This window comes from Thermobia domestica, chromosome 1 (genome assembly GCF_964235325.1).
Source record: "Thermobia domestica chromosome 1, izTheDome1.hap1.1, whole genome shotgun sequence".
Taxonomy (NCBI): Eukaryota; Metazoa; Arthropoda; class Insecta; order Zygentoma; family Lepismatidae; genus Thermobia; species Thermobia domestica.
In genome coordinates, this window is record NC_137454.1 from 78,532,615 (window position 1) to 78,557,649 (window position 25,035).

The window sequence follows — 25,035 nt, forward strand, 5'->3', positions numbered from 1 at the left end:
ATTGTGCCTCTCTCATACTTGTTCAGTGGATTTGCATACTCTCTCATACTTGTTCAGTGGATTTGCATAATGTGTATGACATGCAACTTCTTTCGTGAAAACAGCAGCTTTATGCCTACAATGCGTAAACAGCTTCCTCTGTCGTTTTCATCACACAATTTTAAAATGAAAAACACTGGTCTGTTTACGGCAGAGAAATTGTTAAAATAATCCGAAGTTAACGCACTCTAGGTACATAACCATTTCAGTAACTTTTAATTGAACATATACAACACTATAAATTTAACACAACAGATACCTTGTGCGTTCTAGCAGTGATGAGTAATATTTACTCTTAAACTTCTCATCAAACTTCTGGCGCAATCTCGAACGCCCTTCATCAGGATGTTTTAAGCTAAATTCAAACAATGTTGGTTATTCACAACATTGTTATATACAGCACTTCGGTGGCTTTCATTGACTTTACATTCAAGCTAAAACGTCACCGAAATACTATACAGGATGTAACAAAAAAGGTACGGCAAAAGTGCAGGGGAGCATTCCTTATGGGTAGACAAGCAAAAAAGGTCATATGACCATATGTCGGAACATGCATCGTTACAGAGCTATGGCCATTGAGTCGCCTGACGGTGTGAAATAGTCACATTTTGGTCTCCCGTAAATGTGACTCAATTTAAACCTCAATAACTCAGCCTCTAATTAAGCTAGGAAGACAATTTTAGCATCAATGTGTTCCTGAAGGACGAAGCTTTCTGCCGATATGCATTGTATGTATGTGAGGGGTACCACGGCGGACGAGGGAGGATAAAGATGTGCTTTTTTGTTTTATGCATCAGGATTTTGATAATGGCATTCCTATCCCCTTGGGAGTACTCATAAAAATTGGTATATGAAGCAATGAAGTAGTCCACTATATCGTAATACCCTGTATATGTACTTGTTGCTTATATGGGGGGAGGAGGGCAAAGTTCGCCAATTTTTTGTTTCAGTTTTTGACGTAAATTACATTTATTTTCAGGGTGGTTCCATATAAGACTTCTATGCAACAAGTACACATACAGGGTATTACCATTGCTTCACATACCAATTTTTACGAATGTACCTCCAAGGCGGAAGGAATGCCATCCCCAAAATTCTGATGCAAAAAAAAAAAAAAAGTACGTACTTTACCCTCCCCCGTCCGCCGTGGTACTCCTCACATACATACAATGCATATCGGCGGAGAGCTTCCTCCTTCAGGAACACATTGGTACTAAAATTATATTCCTCGCTTAATTAGAGGCTGAGTTATTGAGATATAAATTATGTCACATTGAAGGGCGACCAGAATGTGACTACCGTACTTGCGCGAATATAGGCCGCACCTAAATTTTTGACACGAGATTATAGAAAAAAGTAAATCCCAAATATAGACCGCAGTACTAAATTTACGAGAAATTTCAATTAGACAGTACTTTGAGATGTATCTCTCTTCCTCCCCTTCTTTAACTCTCGCGTAACTAAAACTGACTCATGAAGATGACCTTCTTTGTGATAGTGACTCTGAGAAGCATTCTGGATCGTCTAGCAAGGGTGAAGAATCAGACGCTGGTGATGCTGAAATGGTGGGAAGTGTTTGTGCATGATTTGGGTGGGTACAAACAAGCTGACACAGTTTTGCGAAACAAAGTTGCTTTTCTTTTTTCAATAACAGCTGCTGTATATAAATATTCCGTATATATTATATATACTGTATAACAAAGATACGTATTCCTGTTAATAAAAGTATTAAGTGTACAAGTGCTTTTCGTGCCAGTGTAAGGTATTACCGGTACCCAATGAAGATGGCAATATACTTTCCTGCTATTTTTTTTCTTAAGTCTTTGATGGTTTACAAAAGTAACTGCAGTACCTTGTAATGGTATTAATTTCAACCCACAAGATACGTTTACGTGTCATTTTGAAATTGACGATTTATGATCTGAGGGGAAAAAATCTCGATTATAGGCCGCACCATGATTTTTCAAGCCAAAATTTAGGAAAAAAGTGCGGCCCATATTCGCACAAATACGGCATTTCATACTGTCAGGCGGCTCAATGGCCGTAACTCTACCGATGCATTTCCCGACATATGGTCATATGACCTTTTTTTGGTTGTCTACCCATAAGGAATCCATCCCTGAAATTTTGCCGTACCTTTTTGTTACACCCTGTATATAAAATGTGAATAGCCAACATCATTAGAATTTAGCTTGAAACATCCCGATGAAGAGCGTTCGAGATTTAATTCAGAAATATAAATTGTGTTAAGCGTAACTTCTTTTTAACAATGCTAGACGTTATCCTTTTATATATTCTCCTTCTTCAGTGATCATAGTTCACTACTTCTTCCTTTTTCTTACGACACTGTACAGTCAAGTCTTACACCCCACAGGAAATTGAATACCGAAATCCGCTTACCAAAGGAGAGCATGAGGCACTTTTTTTTTTTTTTTTTAATTTCCACACAAAATGTGAATTTATAGTCCCCACCCTACCCAAGACACACACACACACACAAGAAAAATTGAAATTATAACATACCTGATGCAAAACCTTGATATGCCATGTCGAAAAATGGGAAGAGTTGTTTATCCTTAATTACTTTCGACATTTCTGCCCACTGTTCAGGCCTTGGATCAACGCCTGTCGGATTGTGGGCACACGCATGCAACAATATTATTGATCTTTCAGGTATTTTCTGAAATTTTAAAAGGAAAATAAATACATCAGTACATGTATGCAATTATCAGTAGAAACTGCAACTAATTATACTGAATATTCTGGGGGGAAAAAACAGCGGTGTTTGGCCGCCGAAGTTTATAATGCGCTATTACAGCGAGAATTTTCGAACCTGTACTATGAAAGGAGAGCTCTAGTATTGAACCGCCGTGGCTCAGAATTCCTTCAGAATATGAATTTGTATGCTGTACAAAGGCAAAAGTTGTTCAAATAATCAAGTCGTTAATATACGTAATTTAGTTAGCAGTGAAGCAATTTAAAGGTATCATGGTATTGTCAGTTCATGCATCATGATAATAATCCTCCAGTTATTAGTATCTTGGTCGAATTTTTTGGTATGATGGTTTATCTTTTTATTACAATTATTTATTTGTATTATTGCCTTAGTTATTTGAAATTCTAGTGTAATTTTCTTTTTCAAATATGAACATCTTATCAAGATCTTAATTTGTAAAATACTTTTAAATACTGTACACATACCGCTATATCCTGCAAGGCTCCTTGGAAGTCAAATCCGCAGGTCTTTGGATCATAATATCTGTACTGTTTTACATCAAGGCCGGCGTGTTTGAAGATTGGTGTATGATTACCCCATGAAGGTGTTGGAAGATATATTACTTTATTGCCTGGAAAGAACTTCGCCAGAAAGGCCCCTCCTATTCTTAGAGAACCAGTGCCTGATATTCCCTGAACGGTTGCATTCTGAAATTTAAAAAAATCCATTTCATTACAACATAAATATTCGAAAATGGACAACAATAACTGACGTATGAGCAAGCATTCAAACGTCGGTTATTACTTATCACGCCATTATATAACCACTGGAACATTTTAAAACACCCCATCGACTATTTATTGGTGTATTGGGATGAATCCCAGTGTACACTTCACCTTAAGGTATCCTCACATCACATCAACAGTCAATAAAATAGTCCTGAATGACACAAAATCTAATGGAAATTTAAAACTAGTTTAAATGTCCATTCTTCGGTCAGTTACATGGAAAATCTTAAATATAGAGAAACTAGCTTGTACCATGCCAAATACTGAAAACCACATAGCAACAATTACTTGAATTTGATGTGCGTGGTTTGAATACATTCCCCGAACCCAACTTTTCCAAGACTATATATATATATATATATATACAGGGGATAGAAAAAAAATCTAAAAACACTTCATACAGGACACGTAAGTTTGGTCCTCCACTGTACAACACGTGTTGCGGTTGCCGATCGTTTTTCGTTTTCAATGTGTCATGTGGACCTTTCGTCAGCAATAACCAGCTCAACTGTGAGTGTCGTGGTGTGAAAGTGGTGCGGTAAAATGGGTGACCTGACAGACTTCCAAAGAGGCATGATCGAAGGTGCCCGTCTGGTTGGAGCTTTAGTGGCAACAGTGGCGAACATTGTGGGGGTATCGAAAGGCATTGTGTCCAATGTCACGAGGGCATACACAATTCATGGGCAAACGACATCTGCAAAGCACAACAGTGGTCGAAAGATAATCCTGTCAGAAAGGGACCGGAGGGCATTAAAACGGATTGTAGCAGCTAAAAAGACCACTGCAATGAAAATTACGTCTGAACTCAACAATTCCGGCCTACAGAACCCGGTTTCATTGAAAACAGTGCGACGGGAACTTCATAAAATGAAAATTCATGGCACGGCCGCTATCGCCAAACCCCTGGTCTCAGCAGTAAATGCGAAGAAGCGTATCCAGTGGTTCAAGGACTACAAGGCGTGGACTCATGAGCAGTGGAATCACGTAATGTGGTCCGATGAATCGACCTTCACCTTGTTTCCAACAACCGGTCTTGTTTACGTATAGAGAACACCGTCGCAGGCATATGATACAGACTGTCTGCTCCCAACTGTAAAGTATGGGGGTGGTTCTGTTACAGTATGGGCAGTGATATCGTGGTTTTCTGCAGGTCCCATCATAGCCCTGCATGGAATAATGAATGCTAAGGCGTTTAAGGCCATTTTGGGGGACCAGGTTCTACCCATGGTCCAAATATTGTTCCCTGATGGTGATGGCATCTACCAAGATGATTTGGCACCCTATCATGCTGCAAAAACGGTGAAATCATGGTTTGAGGAGCATGACCAGGAGCTATCACACCTCCCACGAGTCCCACAATCACCAGATCTGATCATCATTGAACCATTGTGGTCTGAGTTAGAAAGGCGTGTTCGGTCTCATTACCCTCCACCAGGATCCCTTAAGGAATTGGAGCATGTTTTGGAGGAACAATGGTACAAAATGCCACACACCACGATTCAGGAGCTGTATACGTCCATTCCACGTCGGATCCAAGCTGTTTTGGACGCAAAAGGAGGCCTTACACCATACTACGTATGATTTTCACACTTTTGCAAACCTTTTAGATTTGTTTGTCCAACCCCTGTATATATGTATATATATATACTTTGGAAAATATATATATTTCCAAATTAATAAAGTGCACTGTGTTTATATCAATTACTACAAGGAAATTCAAAGGGATGCATCATATTAATTACTCTATGTGGAAACTATTGTTGGACAAGGTTAAGGCTTTGATTATATATAAGTGATTACTTTTCAGTTTTCTTTACACGCTACGCGCTCATTTTCTTTGAAGTTCATTGATGAGTTGAGTTGAGTTGATTTTAGTTTAGCGTCCCTTTCAGCAGCGAGACTATATGAGACGTGGACCTACTGATTAACGTGGAATCCGAACCACATGAGCTCCCGCCGGGAATCGAACCCGGGTTGAAGTTCATTGATGTTTCTCCAGTTTGACTAGACGATGAACACACTTAAGGATTTATAATGTATCAGTAATGTAAAAGAAATCGCAACAATAATTCTGTAAATCATCGTTACCAAAGAAGAGTAAGGAGATTTCTTCTTGCAGATAATAATTTACCTCATTATTATTATTATTTCAGAAGCTCAAGTTGTACTAGAGAGATGTTAAAATTAGACAATAATAATACATGGTGTCTACTAGAATCCCAAAATGAAATTTCGTAACCTTTTTGTGACCTTCCTTTACCAAATCATAAAATTTTTAAACATTTTAAAACTAATAACAGTACCTATATTCTTTAGCACTTATCCAGGCTGTTTCCTGAAGCGATAAAAACTTGGTGTCTTCTCACAGTTGAATAAACGGGTTAGATGCGTAGCTGATTTCGGTTGCATCGCCACTGCTCAATGATGCCAGCTGAAGGACAATCTCAAGAGCGAATTTAGGTGCGATTTAGGCCGAATTTTCATCCATGCGATAGAAGCGTACTTTGCTTGCGATTTGGTAGCGTCCAAATCCGACTATAGGCATTTTTGGAACTGAATTTTGACGTTTTATAGAACAAAAGTGTCCAATCTGTACTTACATTTGTAAAGATTAAAAAAAAAAAAAAAAAAAAAAAAAAAAAAAGAAAAAATCGTGACCCAGAAGCTAAATTTCTTGACTTTCATGACCGTTTTCTGATTTCGTGACTTTCGTGACCGATAGACACCATGTAATAATAATAATAATAATAATAATAATAATAATAATAATAATAATAATAATAATAATAATAATGAAAAGAGGAGAAGAAGCTGAATAACGTCATATTCTTTAATATTCCTCTCCTTGTACTTCTACCTCTCAACCTCATACAGTGTTAGTGATTACTACATAATTTTCTTTTATCTGTTTCATTACCTGATGCCAGCTTTGAGACCATATTTCTCTATTTAACCATATCTGTATCTATCATTTTACTTATTGTATATATAAATTGAATAATATTTTTATCGTCATACTCACCATTCCAGCTGCTAGTTGTTCGTTTTTCTCACCAAGAGCTAAACTAATGGCCAACTTACAAAATTCTGCACTTCCGGCAATTGGTGCATATTCTTTATCCATCTTCTTTTCTCTAATGCGTTCTTCGGCCTAATCAATAAGAGAGGAGAAAATGCATTCGACTTTAAAAATCTTGCATAGTTTCCCCTGAACAATTTCTAACTAAGCAATCCAAAATACATGAATCCAGAACATTATTCGGTCAATATACTTATATTTTCTCCTTTTGTGAACTACACATCTTACATCTGTACTTCACATTGTAATACATAACATAATATCTGTGCGCTATTCACCAGTTAATTTCTAGTGTGCCCTGCACAACTACAATATTTAAGATTATCTTCAGTGTGCCGACCACATTAACTGGAATTCAACTTGTGTATTTGCTAAACTTTCTCATTTATAACATTTCGGGTACTACGCCCTAACTTCCACAGCTATAATTTTATAATCACTATAAAACAAACTCCAGAAGCTGCTCAACAAAACAATAGGATGCAAAATAAATAAATAAATAAATAAATAAATAATAAAAAAAATCCAACCTCATCCGAATGAACGAATGATATTTACACACAGTTTCAACAACGATGATGGCTACAGAATTCAAATTATAAGTGGATATCATTTGTTCACTCGGATTCTTTAGGTGGACTTATTTAACTCTAAAAGACAATACATATCAAAATAATTTAATAATAAAACCGATTTTATTATGCCTGTATATTTATTATGTGACTTTTTTCTCCGTGAATTGTAAACGACGAAAGGAACAGAAGGTTCCTGAGAATTTTCACATGATAAATATACAGGCACACTAAAGCTAGTATTATTATTAAGTTAATAATAGTATGAATTCTTATTACAGATCAAAATAATAATTAAAGTTAGTTTCTCAAAAGCACTCTGTATCCACCCAGGGATGTATGCAGAGGTGACTCCTGGGATCCAAATCCCCCTCCCCGAAATGTCGACTTTTGTAAATTTAGTCAAATTTTAGGGGTGACCTTACAAATTTTAATCAAAATTATCTTCATATTGAATTTGAAACCCCTCCTCCAAAAGCTTTAGATCCCTCCCGAAATAAATTGCTACATATATGCCTGTGTTAACGAACCTAAATCTATCATTATTTTCAGATTCATCTTCCAACAATTCAAGTTTTCAGATCTCTTTAGGAAGATGTCACGGAATATTGAAATAGAACAGTTAATGATACATTAAGTATTAGACGCAGTAAATAAAAGAGTGCGTATACAAATTACGACGGTTGTTAAATAAATTCTAAGCCTAACCAATAAATATTAGAACTAGACATATAATACTTTTATGCCGTATTTATTGAACCTTCCTATGATGTAATACCAAATTTGGTATTAATATTGACTTTTACTCTGTTGTTACAGGTCCAGAAAGATAGAAGAGTGAACAAAGTGTAACCAAATGGAGAAATTGAAGGCGAGAGCCGTTATTGAATATCTCCACATTCAATGTTTAAAAGCCGCAAGAGATCCACGCTAACATGGCTACTACTTTAGGTGATAGGCTTTTTCATATGACACAGTGAAGAAATGGGCAGTCGAATTTAAGAGAGGATGATACTCGATCAGGAAGACCCATGGAAACACTAACTCAGGAGAACATTGACGAAGTGCACGAAACGATATTTGAGCGGTCCTAGCTCTGAAACCATGCACTTTTCTCCATAGATTCATATGACTTCTGTTCCTATTTTGATGTGAGGAATCAGTTCTTACAGTTTGTCGGTTCATTAACACCCTGTGTATATTACACTAATACTATAAAAGAAATTTGTTGGTCAGGATAGATGCTCACTATTAACAATACTATTATAGCATATCAATACTTACAGTAAGAACGCTTGGCAAAAGAAATGGTTTTCCATTGTCATCTCGATACGCTCCTACACCTAGGTTGATTTTCTTCGGGTTCGTATCTCGTTTATAAGCTTCGGTCACACCAAGAATTGGATCAGGTGGGCCCATTTCCACTTGTGACCACCACCCGCTAGGAGAAATAAAAAGAAATTACAAGATTTATCTTTGCACTGTCAAACCAAAATAACAAATAGACAAACATTCATTGCATCAATATATGGATTTTTAAATTATCGAACAAGCACAAAAAAAACTTTTTATTACTAACTTTTCTGCATTCCTGAATTTTAAATTGTAAATTTTACTAAAGATTTACGAAAGATTTTGCTGACCATTTTGAAGATGGTGACTAATATATATATCGTTTAAAATATATGTACGTATGAAGAGAAGTCATACACACTTTTTCTAGTGTGTTTCAACTGAGATAAAAATAATTTCAAATAAAAGAACGAAAACACCATTTCCATGAAGAATGGAAACATATTTCTCCTTTGTTGTCAAAGGATAAATTAGTGTTTATTACGCAATATATTGCTCTGATAAAGAAAGGCTACTGGAAAAGAAATTAATCCACTTTGCAAAAGGAGAAATATATCTCTTGACTTCCCTTCAAAAAGCAGGGTGGCGGCAAAAATTACGGAAAAGAATTCCCTTACTTTTCCCGGTTTTCCAGAACATCTTTTTGAAATTTTCCTCAATATGTAATTAGACACACAAACTTTCCCATGTTCATGAAAAAACAAGACCAAGTAAACATTACTACAATCATACGTAAGTAATATATTTTTTCCTAATTAACTAGAAAAATGGACAATATAAAAATAAATTAGGGATGGACAAAACCGGTTTTTATAAAAACCGAAAACCGGTTTCTATAAAACCGAAACCCGAAAAACCGACATTTCGGTTTTCTCCAAAATCGGTTGTTTTTCACCAAAACCGGTTCGGTTTTCAACGAAACCGGTTTCGGTTTTCTCCGAAACTGGTTTCGGTGAAAACTTTTCGAAAACACACAAAATTATTTCTGTGGAAATGGATTCGGTTTCCGGAGAACAACGAAACACTTCTGGTCAGAAATAGAACAAATTTTGGGAAAAAACCCGAATCGGTTTTGAAGAAAACCGAAACCGGATCAGGTGAAAAACCGAACCGGTTTTGAAGAAAACCGATAACCGGTTTTTGTGCTTGCTACTAAAATAAATACAACGTATTTACAGAAGGTTGTTCGCTATATTTCGACCATTCTCGATTATGTGCTGCCACCTAGCGTATCATGCTGGAACTATAGGTTTGCTGGCGGAAGCAGTGATGCATCTGACCTTGTAGGTGCGTGTTATCAAATGGCGCTGAAAATCAACCGGTATTGGAAGGATTAGATAATGTCCCCTTTCATACTAAGTTTTCGTACGTACGCATTGTGAAAGTGTCGGGAGAATAGGTTAACACTCAGGGTGACTGCTGCAAAAGCTATTATGGTCCGTTACACACAACAGGCTCACCTTGTGAAACATTCACCCAATGAACACCACCTGGAGAAGGGCTGCAAGCAAAGTGACGCCCGTAGTGCTAAAGGGAATCCGTCGATTGGGGTGCCAAGAAAATTCCCCGACGCAACGTGATATGGGCCAGATTCCATCTCGGACCGTCAACTGTGAACAAAACAATTCGGCAAGCGCCTCAAGTTGAAGTGTGTGCGGAAGGCCTGTGTACCCCATCTGCTACCGCATCACATTGCCGACAGGAAACTGTATGGAAAGTATCTGGCGGTTTCCAAATGGAAGAAAAATATCACAATGGATGAATCATATGTCCATCTCACTGCTAGTGGTCACATTTGGGCAATCACATACCGTGACATTGACGGCAAGGGGCGCAGCAATTTTGTTCGTCAATGCAGAGGAAGATTCCCCTCATGGCTTTATGGTTGTGACGGATTCGGATATGAGGGTAAACTGCTGATACGCAAGATAGAAGAAAATGTGAAGATAAATGCACGATCCTTCCAAGCATCCTTTCCGACACCTATCAGAGACATTCCACAATTGTATGGAATGGACGCGAACTAGGTGATGATCCATATGGACACGGCTTCGAATCATATCGCCAGAACATCACTACGTTATTATCAGGAAATGGAAGAGGAATTAGGAATTCGTGTCATTCCGTTTGAAGACATTCCTGTGAAAAACCCAGATGCCAGTCCAATGGATTTTTGCACATTTGGACTATTGAAACCACATCTTCAACATCGCCGCCTACGCATCAAGGATGGTCGGTCTATGGAAAGCGTGCAGGGAGGAGTGGAACAGAATTCCCACGCCTATCCTGTGCTGGAGCTTGCTGCAATGTGGTAGTCCACAATGCTGGAGGTCCAACAGAACATGATCGGTAGTGGCGGCGAGGTATCTCAAAGTGAATATCAGTCAAAAATGGTCGGATATAAAGCGAACAACCTTCTATATTATGAAATTTAAAAAAATCAAATCATGAACAAAGCAAGAAATTAAACATCCCCCCTGAAACTTGAATATAAAAGCAAAAAGCTACATTGAGACACTCACCGAAAAACGGTAGATGGATATACGCATATAAAACTGGTTGTGGCACATTAAAAACCTATCTTTAGAAAAAAAAAAATCAATAGTATTATATCATTCATTTCATTTTTCCAAACGCTTCATTTCCTCATCAATATTATGCATATCTTCCATTATTTCAGTCTTCTTAGCTTAGCTTCAATTATCCTTATTTTTCTGTCTTCAGTTTCTTATAGTTTCCTTTCCTCTTTCCATCGACGTTAATTTGTTGCTTCTTTGAAACGAGTACGAGCATTTTGTGCATAACGAATCCTTGATTTCCTTATGGATATCTTCTCAAAGCCATGTGAAGAAGGCACTGAATCTCACACAAGTCTGAGTGATACTAAACTTCTTTAAAACTATCTGCTACACATTCTGAATTGATTGAAAATCCTCTTTCTAAATTTGATTTTTCAGAGAAAATCACGACTATTTTAATATTTTTAAATTATTCACTCTGAATCATCGAAATTCCTGAGCTAAAGTCATCTAAATACTGACTAGTTCTAGAATACTGATTCATAATTGATTTACAATTTCAATTCGAACAAAACATTTTGAACTGTCTCAACTCTGCACTATTGCCATTTAAACATTTATTTTCAACTAGTTCAGCTAAAAAAGACTTCATGTTATTCACTCCAAAATCTGACGAAATTAGTCTGCTATCCACTGAGTATTGGCCCACTGCATACGCTGATGTGTAACTTTATCAGATGTTTTCGAAAATTCGTAAGCATTTCCGAAATAAACCTCTTTGCGAATTGAAATACATTACAATGAAAACACGATGCTCAAAATACAAGTAACAGCATTCCAAAAACTCCTCATTTGTGTGATAAGCTATCCTAACTTGATGCACGATAGGAAACTGATAAAATCGAAACTAGCGTGAACGAACAAGAAAAAAAGGTTGGAATTATACATGCGTCGAAAATGAATTTCCCATTGGATCGTTGATCCAACTGCTGTTTTTTGGGTGATTCACTAATATGATATTCCACTGCACAAGCGAAAGCAACGCTCATGCGCTCAACTATGGAACATAAGTTAGTGAAAACACACAGCTAAGTTTCTAAGTTTGATATTCCCAATTAAAAAACAAGAACTTGTAACCGTCCGAGAAGGGCATAGCCAGATCCCTGCCTGTGTTTCCACCTGTTCCTAAAAGGGTAAGGAATACGTGTAATTTTAAAAAATGGGGCCGCAGCGAATACTGAATAGCCTTCCAGCAACACAGACGATTAAAGACCTTGTTCAGGGTATCATCTGTTCCGGGCCTTCGCAATTAACAAAACATATAAACAAAATAACCTGAGTAGTTCGGAACCTAAATGCTTCAGGTTTATGATACACAAATAAATCTTTTAATAAGTATTGCAATATGGAGAGGCAAAACAAATTCTCTCCATGGAGTAATCCATGTACACTCATGTCCAAAATTATAGTCGCATATCTATAACTGTCTTCTTATAAGAATAGAATTTGTTAAAGATTTTTCAGGATACTTTTAATACTATGTGTATAATTGGGAAATATACATATGTGGTAAATTTCATAGGAAAAGAACTGTAAACACGAAAATTATAATGAATACAATAAATTTGTTGCTAAATGGACAAGAAAGTGTTATTTTCGTTTTATTGTTCTTATTTACTACTCTTTTGACATGAAATTTGCCATATACATGTCTTTGCAGACTATACACATAACATTATAAGAAATACCGGACGAATTCGTTATCAAATTATATTCCTAGAACAACATATTTATAGACATGCGACAATAATTTTGGACATCAACATTCATATAACAGGAACGAAAACATTACCTACATACGTAGCAGGGATGTAATGGGGCGTATACGGGAGTATACGCCGTATACCCACCTAATATTTTTAAAGTGCAGCGTATACTCACCTTAAATTTACGGAAGTACTAGCGTACGGGACTGGGTATGCACTATTATTTTTTAAAACTGTCAAGGTATACCCACCAAAAATTTTAGCATTACATCACTGATACGTAGTATTTATTTGTTACTGTCCATTTCGAAAATAAATATGTATAAACATACAAATGATTCCATAGTATGTATGTGATTAAATAGAACATTTTATTATGTCCTTTTGGTACTGAACTATCTCTCACACTTCACGAAAACACAACACTAAAAACTTGAGGAAAATGGATATCTTCTTGTAGAAATAGCTTCAAACTGAACGAGAACACTAAATTGTGGTAGCAGCTCCTGTTCTCGACGTTAGTTGCGTCATGCAACGATTATAACCACTGTACGTAATGCTTCATACGTGACTTTACTAACTACGTCGCAATAAATAAATATATAGAAATATTAAAACACTTTTATCCATTCTAATACCGCTTTTCGTAATATAAAACGAATACTTCATGCAAACTGCACCGTCCCTCTGCTATGCGTTATTGTAATATAAAAGACTTTACATATAGAAGAGCGAGTAACGTTAAGTTGTTATTTCAAAGTACAAATCACATGTCTGCAAACTGTAAAATGTTCTGAGCATTGATTGTGTCTAACTGGTGCAAAAGAGAATATTCTGGATTGTTGTAAGGATTGCCACAAAATTCATGAAACCACTAAAAGACTTAAGTGTTTCTATATGTTAATATAAGATATTTGTCCTAATTAAAATCACAGTCCTCGCAACATAAAATTTTAGTCCTTGGATATCTACCCTTGGCTGGATATCTATTGGTTCTCACGCATGCATTTCGGAATATGAAAGCGTTATTGTTTTCTTATCACTTTTAATTGGCTCTGTCTGGCAAATGATTGCAAAGGAAAGATCGTGCAATTTATAAAAACGAGAAATTATTTTTAACTTCCTTGAGTTTCAGTATTTATTCAACGAATATATATATATATATATATATAGGATGTCTCAAAAGTCCCCTGACATAGGAGGGTAACTCTGGTAATAACAGTTACCTTATATCAAGGGACTTTTGAGACAACCTCTCTCTCTCTCTATATATATATATATATATATATATATAGTATATGATGGAAAATAAATGTTAACTACAATGTCTTGTACACTCAAAGATGAAAGTACTTGAAAGTCAGTCTTTAGTTACACACGCACACTATCACATATGAAATACCAGGGCAGTCAAAAAGTTCCCGGAATTTTGTTGGAACTCTTTATTCCCTCAATACAAGTACAAATTTACTTAATTGCCTTCAAAGTCGGCACCTTCGGAACACACATTACTCCAATGCTCCTGCCATTGCTGGACACATACAATGGAGTCCTCTTATAGTATCTTCAGACGTTCAGCAGTCACGTTGGTTTTGATAGTCTTCTACACTGGCGAAACAGGTACCTTTGAGGACAGTTTTTTTCTTAAAGCATTACGGCATCATCGTACACTGTTTTAAGGCTCTCGAAGTCTTTGAAACAGATTTCCTCAATTTGCACATGAATTTAATATTTGCATGCTGCTTTAACTGTGACATTTTGCCAACTGATCACCACACACTGCTCCGTTCAGCTACACTTCTCGCACCCTGGCTGTTATCACCTGTTTACACTTGGCAAATTTATAATTAGGCAACCTAAAGACTGTACAATATTCAATATGATTGCATCATAAATGCTAAAACTACAACATCCCGGGAACTTTTTGACTGTCCTGGTACTCTTAAAATTTTCATTTCAAATGCTTTTAAAATCTTATTCTACCAAATCGAAATTCCCTGACTCTTAGCAGAATTCCCTGACTATTCTCGTTCTTCTAAAATTCCCTAACTTTCATGGTTTTCCAAGTTTGTCGCCAACGTATAAAAGTGAAGTAAGGAAAATGGAAGTACAGTGGCAATGGCACATAGGTAGATCGCTAAAGACTTTCATAGTCTGATGTAGATGACTAAGTCAAAACGTTTAGCCATCCTTACTGTAAGTTGTTTATGCTTGCTATTATTAAATACGGATGACACTATACCAAATGTCGTTGCTCGGAATTAGACCGATATATTTCTGTTTTGTTTGATTGACTATAGTTCGATATGAAGGGATTGAAATATAAATAGAATAAAAGATAGGTTATGTGGAAGTAATATACTTTATTACAGAATCTACGAAGCAGATAATACAACGATTTATAAATAATGATACTACAATTACAAATAATAAACAATGAAAACTACAACGAAGTGCAATGTTTACGTCAATACAATATACATACATTAGCAAGTGAACGTATAATAAACCCTATGGCTAAGTAAACAAAATTCATGTATTTTTCACGAGCTTACAATACAACAAGCGTAAACTACACTACGTAAATCAAAAATAGCTTAATAATATCCATGCTACATGCTCATTTAACTATTAATTAACAACTAGATAACCTATATACCAAGATATCTAGCTACACACTTATCTGCCTTGCTAGCCAATTATGATATCTGTATCGCTAATCAACTAAACTACTGCGAAAGCCAATCCTACAATACTTACCTAATCTGAATATCTACACAATTCTACTTACCGGAATACTGGAACTGGAGCATCGGATGGAACTGGGATTCCGCTTCTGAAAGAAAAGAAACGTCTTTTTCGCTATTCGTGTACGATGTTCTAATGTCAAAATAATCATGCATTATATAATAATCTATTTCTGTTTTAGCTTTTGATCTGTAACATAAGGCTTTGAAGTTGAATTTTATATTGTTCATTTATCACTATTATTATAAGCCAATGAACTACTGCATTCTACGATATTCAGTTCTTTGGATAGAACTCTTTCCACTCCTTTTACTGTTCCTAATATTCTTAATATGCCACTTATTGCATGCATCTATTACATATCTTAATTACAATTATGTTGCAATCTGAATACAATTATATTGTGTGTGTTCCTAGAATACTATTTTAGCTGGCGACTTGGGCTTACGTCGCCTATCACCGGGACATTCCAACTGTCAATGACGGTAGAATGACAACTTAATCTTATCCATTGCAAACATTACATATCTGTACACCTACCTCGTTTGTGGACGTCTTCTACGTTTGGAGACTGGAGTTCTGCTGCAGCCAACATGTGTGCTGATGTGGAGCTTGTGCGAGGGCAGTACAACCGAAAGAGTACAAATTTATTATCAGCATTTCTAGTCTCAAAAGTGATCCCATAAAGCGAAAACTTTTTTTCTTTGTTTTTACATGGTTTTAGTGTTTCAAGACTGTGTTCCATCCTCGTTCAAGTTCTTCTATTGAAAGTTTGAAACCCACACAATAGAACGAAAATGGTTCAAGATAACAAGAACTGGTGTTGATATAGATTTAGGGTGTTGAGAATGATTCCGCCTCCGTCTTTAACTTTCTATTGAAACGGCAAGCAACAAGGTGCGTTGGGAAGGCTTCACAATTATTTTCTTTCTTATGACGTCCTCTCCTATTACTTCGAGTGCGTTGTTGCCAAACTCACAATTTTAAGGGACTTCAAAAAATTCAGGCGCCCAATTATATTTTGGAGAAATGTACATTCCATAATAGTGTTGCAGTGGGATCATGTGAACTAAAATAATGAAGTTTCACATACTCATCACTTAACTGGAAGTTGTATTGCTTCCAAAAATATTTATAGAAGTATTATACACTTCCTTCTACAACTTCTTGTTAGCATTGTCCACTTAATTACTTTCAGAGATAGTAGCCTATTCCTGTTGGATTTACCCTAGGATCTACTTTTGAAATTACATCACTAACTGTGCACTAAGAACACCCTTAAAAACTAAGTAGTGGAAAGAAGGTGAAAGTTTATGTGGATGTAAAAACTTCATCTTCACTGTTTGGTTTTCCTCCTCTGATTCCTGAACACATCTAAACACTAGTGACCATCATATCTGCAGATCAAGAACCAAATCATTTCTGTTAATTTAAGATCATCCTCAAAGGTTGTGCTTTCTACTCTTGAGCTGTTAGAAAATGAAAACGCCCTCACTTGCATCTTATTCTTGTTCAGTGGAACAAAAGAGTAAAGTCTCGGAGTACTGGTATAGTTCTTGCTCTCACTGCTCTAAGTTCCAAAGTCTCTTCTTCTCCCTGATACTGTGGAAATGTGTTGACACATTGTGTCCATTAGTTCAGTCACAGAATTGTCGTGAAGTCATGATCTAGTCATTAGAATACTGGCTCTCCCACCCACACAATCACATGCTCTTTTGGCATGTGATGTGGCAAAAACAATCTACTTTGACCCCAAAGTCTGATTCATGGTAGCAGAGGTTGAGAAAATTGACCCTGTTTTCATACTGAGAAGCACCATCATCACTATAGTAATGGATCAGGCTTGATTTTGTGGTAAAATAAGACTGCATGAAAATGAAACTAAATTAAGGGTGTACCAAGATACGTATCTTATGAAAGAGAATAAACACTCGTACTCATCTATATGAGAATATATGTTGCAATAAAACGTCATCTTAGAAGATGGATTTGATTTAAAAACAGCCACGTAGTAAAACACATTGCAATTCGTTCGTATTTTTTAAATTTTTTTACCCATGAAAGGGAACAACGTGGACCATCCAAATTTTTAAAGGTATATGCAAGAGTCCTGGAGAATAAATATTTATCTATTAAAATGCTACAATAACAACAAAAGCGCCTGAGCTCCAACCTATAAAATTTGATTTCAAACCTTCGATTCACGGTTATTTGTGATTTCACGTTTCACAGAAACAAAGATTTTAAACTATGTGTGCTTTAAATTATTGTTCAAAGCCTTTGTAATTTTATAAGCCTTCTCCAAAATCAATGCAAATGAATTGTGCTGCCATCTTTGGAGTTTTTAAACTATACGTTTGTGGGCGTTTATATATTTGTGGCCAATCCTTTCGACAATGAAATCTAAGAAAAATTCAGGATGACTTACATCCACACTTGGAACCTGAGACAATACAGGTTTGAAAACACCTCATCTCCACGTCCAAAATACTCATGTGAGATTGTTGGGGGTAAGTGATGGACGGTGTTTTATAGAATTCGGAGGGCATTCTTTTGATAAACTCTCTGGAGCATATGTCGGCTTTTGGGAGGGCAGCATTTTTTTTAAAAAATATTACTATTTTGTTAAATATTGGCTAATTTTCGTTAGGTTACGTTAATTTAGTTTAGCGTTGGTTAGTTCCATCCGTGTATTCATACACTCTTACATACTCTTCCACTAACTGCAAATAATCCCTGCAACATTTTCCACTCCTCCATTGCACACACTGAGTTTCCATTCTATATACTTCACAGATTACTCACATATCAATTACCCTTCCGTAACATGAACTCATTCCTCCTGTAAACATTCTGTTTTCACCTAGTTTTGGCCCCCCGAAAGCCGACATATGACTCTCTAGCAAACAGTGATACGTGACTGGACTATATTATTGAAAACTATTACCAGTACGGCGTTTAAGTGCAAAAAATAAAATGTGGGTTCGCCGTGGAAAGCTGTCTAAAATCGTTGTGATGCACCAACACAACATTAGAGTTTATAGGTGTAACAACAAATTGCGAAGAAATAAAATGTTCTCTCACCAAATTTAGTACTCTCTAAACATTTTTTCTTTTCCCTAGCTTAATAATAATAATAATAATAATAATAATAATAATAATAATAATAATAATAATAATAATAATAATAATAATAATAATAATAATAATAATAATGAACTACGTCCTAGTAGTGACAAAGGAGTTATTAGGACTGCTGATAATGATTTCTTGAACACTAGAACTCCGGATTTATTTTCAGATTTACGAAAATCTTATGAATCGATATAAGAGGTGATTTGCACTCAAAAGGAATCACACTGGAATATATAGAAAAGGTTTTACGCCTGTGTGACTTCTTACTTTTGGACAGGTTACAATGTTGTTATTCACAACATGTAACACATACGAGTGATTCCATTTCAAATCGTCCAGGCTGGTCCACACGACTGTCTCAGATTTAGTTTATTTTTTAAAATGAGAAACTATATACAAAGTTATTAGACCCGTATTTTTTCTTATTGCTGAAAAAAATTTCTCCTTCGATATACAGCCTTCCAAAATGGTGGCTCTCCTCTCGGATTGATCGAAAAATTGAAAAACATGTCAAATTAAAAGTTCGATTGTACACAAACGAGTGTACTTAGTAACATAATCTCAATAGTAGGAAGAATAAAGGGTGAGTCAAAAATCCTTGGACACCTACATAAGTCTGAAAATCGTAAAAATAAAAATCCGATTTTGGGTCCCGAGTTGGAAACCCTGTAACTCGAAAACAAAGCGGAATTCGACCCATGTTTATAGAAGCTTTTCTACTTGATTTGATGTCAGGATTCAACTCTCAAAATTTTCGTACTCCCTTTCAAATCGCCTTGTGTACAGGACCTAAATGCCCATAGGAAATATTTACATTCCAAGTACAAAAATCGAAATTTCAGTAATTGCGAACGTTAGAGGCTGCAGCCGCATGAACGGTTAACGGATATTAAATACTTAAATACTTCTCCAACAATTGTAAGAAATTCAGATTTTTAAAAGGTGGGGTTTTTGAGAAAATGGCGGCCAAACATCGCGTCTTAATGAAATTTTTCAGCTTTCCATCATCATAGTATAACGTAGGATGTAATAATCAGAAACGTAAGTCCTTACATTTTCAAGAGACCTTATCGAGTATATTTCGATGCTAGAAGCAGAGGTTGATATGGCTCCCGAGAACAGAAATAAAAATGTTTGAAGTTAGCAAAATTTTCACCAAAGTTTGCATCATTGCGAGTGAATTGCGCGATTCCTATTGGACCAACACACGATTTTTTCCCTTCCACCGAAACACACTACTTTATATTCTTTCTACTATAGAGATTATGTTACTAAGTACACTCGTTTCTGTACAATAAAACTTTTAATTTGACATGTTTTTCAATTTTCGATCAATCCGAGAGAAGGGTCGCCAATTTGGAAGGCATTATATCTAAGGAGAAGTTTTTGTTTTTCAGCAAAAAGAAAAAATACGGGTCTAACAATATTGCATGTAGATCCCATCTAAAAAATGTGAATGAAATCTGAGACTATGATGGGGACCAATTGTGTCTTGTCTGGACGATATGAAATGGACTCTGTCATATACTATCAAACTGTACGGCAAGAATAACTGAAAAGTTACAAAACATAAATATTAAATAAAATCACCCAGTAGGGTTCAAACCAGGTTCACAAGTATTAAATTCCCACAAAAAGATACAACATACATAACTATGTATCGAAATAACTACCAAGTTTTATTCCAGGTTGTATAGCTATATGTAACAAACATCTTAACAATCCTAGTTTATATATATAAACGAATTTTATGACCGAAAAGCGTGTATTTTACTTACAACCAGTTTTTTTTTTTTTTTTTTTTTTTTTTTTTTTTTTTTTTTTTTTTTTTTGTCAAAGTACTATTTTGTTATAAAAGTATCATTACATTAAGTAACGAAAGGAAAGCTGAGTAGGCTAAATCGCACAGTGAACTGTGAGTTGTGTTTGGAAGTTTTTTTTTTCTTTCTTTCTTATGACTTCCCCTCCTATTACTTAGAATGTGTAGTTGCGAAACATACAATTTTAAGGGACTTAGAAAAATTTAGGCGCGTAATTATATTCTGGAAAAGTGTACCACCAATCAAAAAATATTTTGTTTGTGTTTCATTTTTTTTTATATATATATATATATATGCACGTAGCAATGAGTTGCCGGTATTTCAACAGTAAGATAATGGTGTGTTAATTTTTTTTCTGGAAGGAAATTGCTGAAAGTGAAATAGAAAGGAATACGCCATATGCTACTGATACAATCCTCTCCGCGTGTTGTCTTTTCTACTTTCGGTTATTTTCTATATATGAAATACAGTTCAAATATCATTAGGGTTCACTTGAGCAGACGGTTCTACCAAATAGAAAATTTATAGGTAAAATACGATATGAAACATATTTCGCGAAGGAGTGAGTGTGTGAATGTAAGTAATTTCTCAATGCACAGCATACTGAAATTAATTTTGAATGGTAGAACTAACATTAAAGCTCTAACCTAACCTGAAAACAGGGTGGAAAAAAAATCATGATTTTTTTTTAAAAAAAATCATTTTTGTTGATTTTTTTTATTTAAATCGATTTTTTTGATTTAAATCAAATCTTTCTCCTCGTATAATACAAGTCGTGAACTGAAGAAAAAGCATTAGAAATTAGTATTAAATGCTAACTATGCCATGTAAGTGAAAATATTGGGGTTGAATTTTGAATGATCCCAAATCGTTAACCTATATCAATCCCAAACAATGTTTCTTAACCCTTTTTTAATTATGGCTCTTTTTAAAGGTAAATTATAGACTTTCAGTCAAGCAGCTACAGTATCATCCCTATTTATCCTAGGATCATGGTTCATACATCACTCTCTTTAGAATAGAACAGCTTTTAAAACAGTAACTTTCACATTTCCGTATCATGTCCCTGAAGCGGGAAATTTTGAGAGTAATCGGCATTTTTTTTTTACTTTTTTTAAATTTTGATCCCTCTGGATTCCCCTGTGTTAACGTACAGATCTCAAAATCAACTGGGAAATACTAAGGGGTGTACTAAATGTGTGTACAAAATTTCAAGCTTCTATCTTGAATAGTAGGGGTGAGGAAACTATTTAACAATGAGTTAAGATGATCCCCACAATGCCCCAGGTGACCCGGATGTAATATAGAATTTTCCTCAGACATCCGTATTTATTCTAGGATCATGATTTGTACATTATTCTCTTCAGAATACAACAAATTTTCAAACTGTACCCTTCAAATGTCTCCATCATGTATTTGGGGTGGGTAAATCACGAAAAAAAGGAATTTTCTGTTAAAAATATATATATTTTTTTTAATTTTTACCTCTATGGACCCCTCCCCCTGTTTTAAGGCAGAAATCTGAAACAAATCTGAAAAAATACTGAGGGGTGCACTGAGTAAATGTGCAAAATTTCAATCTTGTAGGTGCAAAAGTAAGCCCGCGAAAAATATTCCCCAAATACCCCAGATTCCCGTACAAAACAGGATCTCAAGTAACAGTTTCCTGAGACGTCCCTATTTATCCTAGGGGCATAGTACGTACATCATTTTCTTCAGAATAGAACAGCCTTTCAAACGGTACCATTCATATGTCTCCATCTGAGACGGGAAAATCACGAAAAAAAGCTATTTTTTATTAAAAATATCCTTTTTTAAAAATATTTTTGCCCCTCTGGACCCCACTGTTTCCATACAGAGATATGAAAACATCTGAAAATTATTAAGGGGTGCACTGAACGAGTGTGCAAAATTTCAGTCTTCTGAATGCAAAATGTAACCCATCAAAAAATAATAATAATACGCATAACAAAAAATATCTTTTTAAATTTGTCATCACACGCTATGCCTTAATGCAAAAAGGCGTGAAAGCATATGTAACGTGTTCTAAAATGCCTCCAGTCTTGAAGAAAACGAAATAAAAAGCCTTATTGATACTTTTTTAATCGAATAATGAAGACTCTACCCTATCACCTAAAAATAGGTCATATAATTTAAGGTTAAGCATTAAGGAAAAAGTACAGCAACGTTTATCAAAATGACACTTTTTTTCACAAAAGTTACTGAAACTCAGAGCTAGCTTGCGGCATGAAATACATAAATTTCGCCTGAAGTTATAAAATTTAAAAAAAAATGGAGAGGGGATAGTACCCCTCTAAATACGCCCTATTATCTGGGAGCAAACAAACAGACATGCACAAAAAAGAATTTTCGTCGATGGTGATTTCCCCGTTGGAATAGTTGAAAGAAGAAAGCAGGGTTGCTCCGTTAGCTGTTCAAAACGGGATTTTCCCTAATCATCCTCTGCATGACACTTGTTTTCATACTATACTGTACATTTGAGTCTCATTGTATTATGATTATTAACTTCCATAATCGAAATAACAGAACAGAAACGGGATTTTACTTATTTTCACTTTAAATTAATTTATTTCGGAATTCGATTTAAATCAACGATTTTTATTTAAAAAATCAAGTGATTTAAATCTTGATTTATATCGTAATTTAAATCAGACTGATTTAATTCAATCCACCCTGCCTGAAAATGCAAGACATTGTCAAAATTTGGTAAGCAGTAAAATCGTTTCGAAGGTAAGAAATGTTACCAGTATTTCACAATCTCTAACCTAACCTTAAAATATAAATCTGCCAAAATTTGCTAGAACCGACTGCTTCAATATGCCTATCATTATCCTGATAACCTCTAATTTTCATTCAAGGATATCAATTATGAAGTCCCCTATTTTATGTACAATAAAGTACGGAAGTAACTTTTAATGCAAACGAAAAATTAAAAATTAAAAAAAAAAAAAAAAAAAAAACTAAGGCGTACTAAAAAAAACGGAGAAACTGTTTTCCACAGATCAGTAGTCAAGAAATGCAATGAGTTTATTACACACCACATAAAACGTAGAAAACCGCATCCTGTGTATAATTCTACACAATATATTCTCATATATTCGTAGTAGCTATGTAAGGATAGAATTCTATTCCTGGTGTGAGCTCATATAGTTTGGACTTCATATTACGATGTATATCCACCTTCAATACACCTCGGTGCTGAGAGGACCGTTACATTCTAAATCAATCACCGAAATATACTTTTACTTCATTCTTATCTTATTCAACTAGCTGTGTAAGTTCATTGATATTTCAGTGGTGCAGATTAAGATTATTGAGCCAGAGTTGAAAATTTTGTAGGAAAAAATCTGTTAAATCACAAAGCAAAAGCTGTATCTAAGGAACGTTTTATGTAGGCAGCAAACATGTAAGGCAACATAGGTACAGCATTACTGTAAATTGTATTTTATGACCACACAATTGCAGTTAAAGCCTACGCTAGGTTGAAAAAATTACTTTTGTCTTGTGAAAAGTGCATTACTACCCCCAGATGGCGTCATTAATAGGATATTATTTTGGCTTAAGACTGGAGACGCCCTTCCAGTTTCAAACCTACAAAAATGCAGTTAAAATATTAAAAACTGGGGTGGCATTTAGTACCTCCCCCAACTCTTGAATATGCCTATTTTATGTCGAGAACAGAAGCTAACCAACCCCTGCGGGGCTCCTAACCCGTTTAAATTGAGCCAGATACTAAATATCAGCCCACAATTGTTAGGTCAGTTTAGGTTAGATTAGGTTACCCGATAAGACTTTAGTTAGACTAGAACAGTGACTGGGACCGGTTCTCATAGAAGCTTCAATTACCACTTAAATTCAGTAATCCGTGGTCCTCATAAAAATTTACTAGATTCTCTTTATTCTTATACAGGGTGTTTCAAAACAACACCGACAACGTTGGGAGGTGATTCCTGACACCAAGATAAGACGAAAAGTATAGACTAACTTGGGTGCATAAATGCTTTTTTTCAGAGTTATAGGCTTCCCAAAACATGAAAAAATAAACTTTAAAGGTTCATAGCTCCAAAACTAAAACCTACCGGAGATCGGTCAAGACTTCACTTAGGAACTAATATTAGTGTTATCCAAAAATCCATGCTTCAGAATCCTAAGGTATTCACGCAACAATTTTTACAGAGGCAGTTTGACTAAGAGCATATAATTTAAAATACTCACCAACTACCTCTATCTATCTATCTATCTATATATATATATATATATATATATATATATATATATAAAATTGCTGCAGGATTCTGAAACATGGATATTTGGATAGGACACACATTAATTCCTTAGTGAAGTCTCAACCCGACTACAGTAGGTCCTATAGCAATGGACCTTTAAAGTTAGCTTTTTCATGTTTTCGGCAGCCTATAACTCCGAAAGGAAGCATTTGTGTACCCAGGTTGGTCTATACGTTTTGTCTTATCATTGTGG

General features: G+C 35.4%; 1 protein-coding gene across 2 annotated transcripts in view; it reads right to left on the reverse strand.

Annotated features, from left to right (window-relative positions):
* Window positions 1–25,035, reverse strand: part of Got2 (glutamate oxaloacetate transaminase 2) — a 41,176-nt gene that overhangs the window by 10,569 nt on the left and 5,572 nt on the right. Inside the window, exons 2-6 of one of the 2 annotated variants that reach the window (XM_081759829.1) lie at window positions 15,624–15,668; window positions 8,479–8,635; window positions 6,566–6,694; window positions 3,241–3,462; window positions 2,563–2,719 (exon numbers count right to left, since the gene is read on the reverse strand). In XM_081759829.1, the coding sequence (XP_081615955.1) occupies window positions 2,563–2,719; window positions 3,241–3,462; window positions 6,566–6,694; window positions 8,479–8,635; window positions 15,624–15,668 (710 nt within the window). The remainder of the gene's footprint in view (window positions 1–2,562; window positions 2,720–3,240; window positions 3,463–6,565; window positions 6,695–8,478; window positions 8,636–15,623; window positions 15,669–25,035) is intronic. The other variant, XM_081759838.1, reaches the window with a different exon arrangement.